The sequence below is a fragment of the Pituophis catenifer genome, unplaced genomic scaffold (assembly GCF_029215685.1).
Source record: "Pituophis catenifer annectens isolate HBS135680 unplaced genomic scaffold, rPitCat1.0.hap2 SCAF_3, whole genome shotgun sequence".
Lineage (NCBI taxonomy): Eukaryota > Metazoa > Chordata > Lepidosauria > Squamata > Colubridae > Pituophis > Pituophis catenifer.
Window position 1 is genome coordinate 72,697,717 of NW_027256883.1, and position 9,617 is coordinate 72,707,333.

The 9,617-nt window shown below is 40.0% G+C and overlaps 1 protein-coding gene across 1 annotated transcript in view; it reads left to right on the forward strand.

Annotated features, from left to right (window-relative positions):
• Window positions 1-8,937, forward strand: part of PXDC1 (PX domain containing 1) — a 32,554-nt gene extending 23,617 nt beyond the window's left edge. Inside the window, exons 4-5 of the mRNA XM_070942536.1 lie at window positions 1,513-1,624; window positions 6,223-8,937. Coding sequence (XP_070798637.1) covers window positions 1,513-1,624; window positions 6,223-6,340 — 230 coding nt within the window. The 3' untranslated portion in view covers window positions 6,341-8,937. The remainder of the gene's footprint in view (window positions 1-1,512; window positions 1,625-6,222) is intronic.
• Window positions 8,938-9,617: the final 680 nt, after the last annotated feature.

Consider the following 9,617-nt stretch of genomic DNA (forward strand, 5'->3'; position numbering starts at 1 on the left):
ATAAGCATTTCTGATTATGAAAGTTTTTCTATGCTTAGAGAAAAATCTCTATTGTTTTAGTACAAAACCCTTACATGTAAGATACAAGAGCCCTTTCTTGTGTTCTTTTCCCATTGGAAAACAGTTCCTAAAGGCAGAGATTACTTGGCAAAATTTTGTTCAGTTCAAGAGAACTTCAGCCTCTCACACCAATTGAAGGCTGAAACTGTTCATGCCCCAATCGTTGCTGCCCAAGACGAAACCATTAAAATTAAAAAGTCATAGAGATCCTAGAGAACCACAGAAAAAGCTATAGAATGGAAAAGGTTTGGTGGGGCACCTGGCTCCAATTTCCCCCCCAAAAAAGACCATGAGTGTGTGTTTGTGCTCACGTACGCATGTGAACTGTGTTGTGTGTATAATGGGATTGGGAAATTATTAAGGAATACAAAAACGAATTCAAGATGGAGATTAATACTCTATAACAGAGGCCTCCAACCTTGGCAACTTTAAGACTTGTGGACTTCAACTCCCAGAATTCCACAACCAGCTTTGCTGGCTGTGGAATTCTGGGAGTTGAAGTCCACAAGTCTTAAAGTTGCCAAGGTTGGAGACCCCCTGCTCTATAACATTTCAGACTGATCATGGGAAAATAACCCGCTGTTCTGTGTATGCCCCAAACTCTAATAAAATAAAGTGTTGTTTTAAAATTTATTTAATGAATAATTCAAACGCATATCGAAATTGCAGAGGGCGATCTCTTGACTCTTGGAGGTACGAATATTTTTTTGCTCTCAACCTTGATAATCCAGCTCCTGTTAAAAGAAACTCTGGCCAACTCCCCTCAGTGTTTCAGACATTATCTCACTCCCAAAGAGTGGTACAAGTTACTGCAGAACAGATCTGCACAATATTTGTCTTGTAGGCTACGTGGGGCCTTCCAAGCAGCCTTATGCATCCCTGCTATTGTTTTCCATTGTCGTGAAATCTTACCACTGCCAGAAGAGATCAATTTAATATCTTCTTGCAAATAGTAAGAAAAGCGCCTGCCAACCCAAGGGACATACTATTGAGTAGCTTCCAGGCTTCAGGAACACTGCCAGCTCCATTGCTGCTTGCCATCAAACTGTATAAACAGGGTTTAGAAATACAGTAGTTTCTTCTTCTTCTTCCTCCTTCTCCTCCTCCTCCCCCTCCTCCTCCTCCTTTTCTCTCTCTCTCTCTGTCATCCTTCATTAAAGAATGTCTGTATTATGATTGTATTTTCAAGGATTATGTGTGTTGTTTTTTTAAATTGTAAAGAAAAGCCACATTATTGTTGTCTTCCTTAGAAGTTGAGCTGCAGTTCTATATCAATGGAATTTAACTTCTGAGTAAGCATCAGGAAATTGGGATTTCCTGATCGTTTTTAAAGCGATCCTGTAAATTCCCCAGACCGTACATCCTGAAATATGATATTCTACTTACCTTTAAGCATGTACCTTTTAGAAATATGGTTCAGGTTTGTAATCTTTCGCTTTTCTTTTTCTTCAGAAATCATGCGTTCGAATGGGTTTTGTTTAGCGAATACTGAAACGATAGTGATCGATCACAGTATACCGAACGGCAAAGAAAGACACTTGGACACCGATTCAGCAGAACACTTGTAAGTAATCCTGATCCCTGGATATGCACCTTCACCACCTCCTCTTTTTTCTCCTCCACATTGAGTGTAATCGAAAAACAAAATATTGAACTCCTGTTAGGGAGGAGGAAGATAGCATATTGCCACTTCCTTGTATTGTAGTCCAGATAGGATCAGAGGCCAATGCATTTCTTGCAGCTCAGATACATTCTAAGTCTCCCGTCCTTTTCCAGTCAGGGGGCTCATCCATTGCAGCTCAAAGTAGTCTTTATAAACCTGGTGAACACAGGTAGTCCTCGACTTACAACAGTTCACTTAGCAACCACTCAAAGTTACGACAGCACTGGAAAAGGAGACTTATGGCCGTTTTTCTCACTTACGGCCATTGCAGTATCCCCATGGTCCCATGATCAAAATGCAGAGGCTTGGCCATTGATTCGTATTTATAACAGTCCTGGGATCCACCTTTTGTGACTTTCTGACAAGCAAAGTTAATGGGGAAGCCAGATTCACTTAACAGCAGTGTCACTAACTGAACAGTTGCAGCGATTCACTTTGCAACTGTGGCAAGAAAAGCCATAAAATGGGGCAAAACTCATTTAAGCAAAACATAAATGTCTTGCTTAACAACATAAACGTTGGGCTCCATTGTGGTCGTAAGTCGAGGGCTACCTGTATCAGTGAATCCTCCTTCCACCCTTACAGGCCTCCATTTCAAGACTTGTTTCCTTTTTCTCCAAAAAAAATTTCTAAATTACGCATTTTTCCTTAGTTGCTCTGCATTAAATATTGCACTAGTTTTAAAAGCAAAGATGATTTGGCTCTTCCTTCCCCACCAGATTCCTGTACAGGGGAATTAGAGACCGTGTTACCAATGCAGAATTGGGCTGCAGTTGCCTGCAGTTATGTTCTTTTCTGTTTCTAGATTGTCTTTATCATGCCTAGAGCTGGTTTTATAGGTTAGTAGCTAGATTAGCTAGATACAAATCTTTATGGATAACATGATGGCAGTCTGAGTTGTTTCACAGAAGAGTCCTGGGTAATTCTATTGTGGCAGGTGATGAATGTATCCCTGCCAGAATTTTACAAGAGTTTAAATATTTGGAGTGCACCAAAGGTGCTTTTTTCAGGAGGCCACTGGACTTTCTTATTTTTTCTTTTGAAGACGTTTCGCTTCTCATCCAACAAGCTTCTTCAGCTCTGACATGATGGTGGGGAATGGAAGGATTTATATTCCTTGCAAACAGCTGGTCATATGCATCCTTTTAGGGGGTCGTTGAAGCACTTGGAGTTTATCTGTGTCCTCAGGGTCACCTGAGTAGTCCTCCGGGTTCCTGTAGTCTGCAATTTTTCCTCTGGAAATCCATTCCTTCTATTACTCAGGTGATCCTGAGGACACAGATAAACCTCCAAGTGACTTAAGGATCCTCTAAAAGGATGCAAATGACCAGCTGTCTGCAAGGAATATAAATCCTTCCATTCCCCACCATCATGTCAGAGCTGAAAAAGCTTCTTGGATGAGAAGCAAAACGTCTTCAAAAGAAAAAAAACAAGAAAGTCCAGTGGCCTCCTGAAAAAAGCACCTTTGGGACAGCCATGACCAGGATGGCTGAGAATCTCTACAGACATCTGGAGTGTAAAAAAGTGAGTCTTGAACAGGATGGCAGAATAAGAAAAAATACTAATCACAAAACAACGTTACTAAGGTATGTTATTATGTTAGATATGTTGTATGTACTAGGCTCACAAATCTGTGTACCTGTGTGTGTGTGTGTGTGTGGGTGGGTGTGTGGGTGTGTGTGTGTTTATATCTATCTGTCTGTCTGTCTGTCTGAGTGTGTGTGTGTGTGGTTATTTTAATAGATCCTGTGTCAATTTGTTCAATCATTTTACATATCCCAAACTATAATAGTGCCGTTTCTACTTCTGTGCATTTAATCTAAAGACAGGATACTGACTATATTTCTCCACACGGATGAACTTTCAGTCTTGTGAAAGGATAGTGATTTGGATTTGGATTAAAGAAGAAGCAGATAAACTCAGCACGAGTCCTTCCAAAAGAGATTATTTTAATTCAGCAGGTGGCAGTCTCTCCCCTTTGTGTCTTTATCTGTACAGAGTATTGTTGCTGCAGTTATGACCGTTCGAAATGATCCACTTGTACATAAAAAATTCAGGTTATGATCAGCCCATAGTAAACATCGTGAGTCAGAAAATGTGCAGATGAACCATTATCCAGTAAACAACCTACTCTAAAATACGTGAATCATGAATCTTATGGAAAGCGTTCAAAAAAGAGATTTGGGGCAGATTGGGACAAATTTATATCCTTTTTATCTACGGTCTAAACCTCAGTCGTCCATGACTGAAATGGAGACCAGTTTACTGTTCCCCATGTTCTCTCTGACATGTTTTTATTTGGAAAATATTTTAAATACCATTCTATAAAAATGCAACAACCCATGTTCAAAAATATCCAAGTTTCCTGAGAAACTGGTTGTGGAGGGCTTCTGCCACAGGTCCAGGTCAACAGGCTATTTTGTAACCAGTTTGTGATACCAATCTGGCCATTTGCAAAACTTGATCCATTCAGAACAAGTTAACCAAGATGTTAGTATGGCTGATGTACCATTGTCAAGAAGCTCTGTATTTGGATAAATTTACCCTGGAATAAAATCTCATCGTTAGTGCAGTATTTATATTTCAGTGCTGAAAAAGTCAATGATCAAAGAAATGCCATCTTTACTTTCAGAGGTAAAAAAAAATTACAAATTTCATTGCATTTTGCCAAGCATAAAGGTTTTCAAAGCAGCTGCCAAAAGCTTTTTAGAGTGAAATGGGAACATCTGGGCTTCAGATCTATCACTCATTGCTCAAGTGCTTTCTAGCTAACTTCTTTCCTTCATTCTTCACTCAAGTTCATAATAAAATAAAATGGGAGCCTCCTGATGTATAGATAAAGCCCTTTGTCATAATGATCTGTAAATTAAAATGCATGTAATCAGGGTAGAAGATGAATCTTTGTGATTCATCCATTGCATCATTTGAAAAAGCCCTTGCAGATTGCAAAATTATGGCTTGTGCCCGCCCATTTGTGAGCGACTTAAAAATAGTGAGTTACCATGATGAAAAAATATGAGCAACATTCCAAGGCAGTTGATACATAAACACAGTTTTCAGAGGATGATGGCTGCAAATGACCAATGATGAATGGTAAGCATATAGCAACGGCTTTGATGAGAGTCCTTTATTGGGCTGCATCTCTTCCTTGAAGAATGGAGTTTTAAAGAGGAAGCCTTTTGGTTTCAAACGTATCACTCTTATTGCTTTTCAATTATTTATTCTAGGATTTTGCCAGTTGACAGGGGGTTTGGTGTTCGTGCCATGGGAAGGGGAATCAGGGTTTTATGTTTTTTTCTGGAATGGTAATTACAGGTGCCAAATCTTGATTTGGAAGAACACGTTTAAGGAATCTCTGATTAAATGGACCTCAGTCATGCCATAGATTTAGTTATGTTCTTGTAGCTGTTTGTTGATTGGATCTATGTCAGTGATGGTGAACGTTTTAGACACGGAGTGCCCAAACTACATGCGTGCACATGCCCAAACTGAAAGGTGCCTGCGCCCGCACGCCCACACGCATGCATGAACATGCATGAATGTGTGCATGCGTGGACATGCGCGCATGCGCTGCAGAGACCTGAAGACCAGCTGGCTGGCGGGAGGCGGGGCATCCCAACACCGGCAGTGCGGCATGAGGTAAGATCTTTTTCTTTCATGAGCTTCTTTCATCGTTTGCAGGGAAACAGAAGCTCACGAAAGAAACGCCATGGAGATTTGACCTGGGGCGACGGCGCGCGTGCCAGCAGAGAGGGCTCTGCATGCCACCTCTGGCACACGTGCCATATGTTCGCCATCACGGATCTATGATCATTTCATAGATCCAGTTAGTCTCCTTTAAGGAAGAGCCCACTCTGCCACTTGGAATCCTTACACATAAATCTTTTGAAAGAGACAGAAAGAATGGCATCATTCCAATCAGGCAGGAAACAAGATCCAGAGCAGACAGCAAAGGTCAGGGAGGTTTATTTGCTTTCAAGGTTAAGGTGTTCAAATTCCACAGGCCAGCGGTATCTATACAGGCTTTCTTGTAGATTGTTCAGACGGGAGAATCTTTTTGAAAAGACATTTAAATTTGACCAGTCATGTGGATTCCCCAAATTCTAGCTGGGCTAATGACTTATATAGTATCCACCTCTGGCTACCCTGTTTCCCTGAAAATAAGACCCAACCGGAAAATAAGTCCTAGCATGGTTTTTCAGGATTCTTGTAATATAAGCCCTACCACCCCCCCCAAAAAATAAGCCCCAGTTAAGATTGTTAGCCAGATGGTTGCATTTAGGACCATATTTCCCCCAAAACAAGAGCTAACCAGAAAATAAGCCCTAATGCATCTTTTGGAGCAAAAATTAATATAATTATATTTTCAGGGAAACACGGTATTATCTTGGTGGTGTTACAACATAGAAAACATAAACCAGTATCTCCTTTTGTGTCAGTATCTCCTTTATTGTATGTATGTAGTATGAATGACAGTTCTTTGCTTTGTCCATTTTTAGGTTTGAAAATGTTAGTGAATTTACCTCTGAGTTGCAGGACACTGATGACCCAACAGCTTATGTCACCAACTTGTCATACTATCATCTGGTTCCATTTGAAACGGATATTTTGGACTAAGACTGTCAAACAGACTTCACGGCTGACATCAGGCAATTGTCTTTTCTTGGGGCATTCAGTGCCCTCCCTAGCTTTGCACTGATCATGCCTGCTACAAGTATATGATGCAAGACAGAAAAGGATTCCTACAAAAGGTAAACCTTGAAGCTGATATCATTGTTGGAGTCTTCACTGAGCCTGGGTCAACTTGCAAGGATGCTTTTCTCCTCTAATGGACAAAGAAGTTTTTATATGGCCAATAAGAATGAAACAAGGACGTCAAAAGCTACATTGATTCAAAGAATAAGTGATGTACTGATAAAACTTTGATAATACCAAAATGGAAACAAGGCATCAGCGGTACCGACAGCTACAGTGACATTTGAAAATAAACTTCATGTTCCTCCTCTGTCAAGTGGTCTCTAATCCCACCCAACATTTTGAACCTCTTTTTAATTGAAAGATTCATTATGATCAGACACTAGAGGATTTTTTAAATTATTATTTCTCATGACGGCTTGCAAGAAATGTCTAGTAGTTCGTTTACAGGGAAGTATTCCAGAGTAAGTGATGCCTTATGCAATGTGTGCCTACAAGAAATAAGCTCATGAATTGATTGTTTAGTTTAACTTAAGTTGAAACCAAGGATTTTAATCTTTTGAGCAACTATCATTTTCTCCTGAAATAAATAATAATAGTGAAACGAACAAACTCTAAGAGAAAGGGAAATGCTGATGAGTTTTAAATGGTCCATCCAAACCTTTTTCCCCCAGGAATTCTCCATGATTTTTTTTCTTCCACAATAGGAACACTTTGCAATTCTCAGTATTAATGTTTACACAGGTGGGGTACATTTCTTCCTGTCACTTAACTTTCCAAGGACTAGAACAAGTAACTTGCCAAAAGTATGATATCCGTGGTGAGTAATCTTCAGCACTGCTCCCTTAAATATAAATAACAACAAAGGAATATGGAGTGAAGTTCACAGTTTGGTGGGGTGGATTCATGTTATCAAATCGCTTTGACGTTATGAATTATGTGCCACAAAAAAACCCTGCTTTCTGTGGCACATCACTGGCGTGTGCTATATGAGCTTCAACCCAGAGAAAAATCTGACCTTGCATTAGGTGATTTTATAGTGGCAAAACTTTAATATTTGTGAAAGGAGAGAATATCTTCTTCCATTAATAATAGGAATGCAAGCTGTGGTTCATACACCTGGCTAGGTGGCTCCATGGCTAAGACACGGAGCTTGTCAATCAGAAAGGTCGGCGGTTCAGCGGTTCGAATCCCTAGTATAGGTCTCCTGCGTGAGCAGGGGGTTGGATTAGATGACCTCCAAGGTCCCTTCCAACTCTGTTACTGTTACCTGTTAGCATACCACTCACTCAGCAATAAGCTTATTACAGCTATCGTTATTTGAAAGTTACCCCACTGCTCTGTTTAAGCATCAACCTTCCTCCCCAGCTTATCTTGTGTGATGTGGTAAAAGTAAAGGAGCCCCTTTTTACTTTGCTAGTTGTTGCCGACGATAGGGAGTGGTGCTCATCTCTGTTCCGAGGCCATTGAGTCAGCGCTGTCCAAAGATGTATCCGTGGTCATGTGGCCAGCACGACATCATGTATTGCTGAGCAGTCAAGACATTGGGCTTGTTGACTGGAAAGACCCAAGTGCTGCATGACGGGGTGAGCTCCCATTCTTACCCCAGTTCTTGCCAGCCTAGCAGTTTGAAAGCATGCAAATGTGAGTAGATAAATAGGTATCACCTCAATGGGAAAGTAACATAATCTTGTGTGATAACTGAACAAGAACTCCTTTTCCTTTAATAATAGCATAGGAGATTGAGGGCCTAGCGCACCAACACATTGACACGCAGCCTTTATTGAACTTCTGTACTCATTTGTTAAGAATACAATCACTCCCGCAAAGAGTGATCCTTGTAGTTCTTAGACCTTCCTTTCCGGTGGCCATAAGCCAGAAGAAAAAAAATACACAACTCTTGCTTTCCATGAAAGAGGTATGGCAGAAGTAAAATCCATAGAGCTAAGGCCACGAATGAGACATGGATGGAGAAAGAGAACTGATTCTCCCATGAAAACACAACAGCCAAAACAGGGCTTAAACTGCTGAGTGTTGTTGCCTTAACATTGATTTGAGATAGAGCCCACAGGGTAGCAGTCAACCATATAGTGACTGAATTATTTACAAGAGGCCCATGTGCAGGTGTTTCAGTCATTGCTTCCTTTGTCAAGATGTTCTGGAACCATTGTTCTGTATTTTAGAGTTACGGCACGGTGAATTATTGATGCCAAACTGTAGTTCACAAGGATTGAGAAATGACAATGAAGGCAGTATTAAACCAACACATGCTTGTAATGTAGATTATTGTCCATAATGTAATGGAAATCAGTACATTCTATAAATTAATTCTGTTGCCCCCCCTCTTGGCTGGGAAGGATATGGTACATCTTCCCCATCGCTAAAGCTTTTCAGAATCTTTTGTATAATAACTGTAAAGCAACATTTGCAATTGTAAATATTAATAAGTTATTGAAAACCCTAACTCTTTTACAAAATATGTTTCCATTATATTTTAATGAAATAAAAGTATTACTCATCTTCAATGTCACATTTGCAATTGAATATCGTTTTTTTGAAAAATTGCACAAAAGAAGCTCGCCAGTTGGCCTTTTTTAAATACAGTTTCAGTTTTGGATACTGTTGTCTGTAAATCTCATCTTCTCTAGAGGTCTGGGATTGTTGGGATTGTAATCCAATTCCACCTGGGAGCACAAAATTGACACAGGTATTCTAGTATTCTTCTATTGTGATTGTCACAGGATGTAGACTTTTTCTCAGTCCTTTAACTTACGCATTTCAGTAGAAATGTGGAAAATGGAACTGAGTTATGAACCCTAAAATGAATTCAGGGCATATTTATATTAGCCTTCCTTTCAAAAGTCAAGATAAATACTTCTACATATGCAGCTAAGAACTTAAAATCATGTCATAAACCCTTTTAGTTGATTAAGAACTATTGCTTATTTCTTTCTACTCTACCTATGATGGAACTTAGACAAGACATAAGAGGCCTTGTCCAGAAGCTAAGAAGAGCCTAGCTCTGGTTGCTACTCTAATAGAATGCCTCCAGGGAATATTTGTGCTCTATATTAGAATAATTTAATGACCAATCACCTCTGTTTTACTATCAAGAAAACAACATAAGGATCAGTAGTGGGTTCCACTTACCTTCGCTACCGGTTCGGAATTGGGAGTGCGCATGTACGCAGAAACTTCT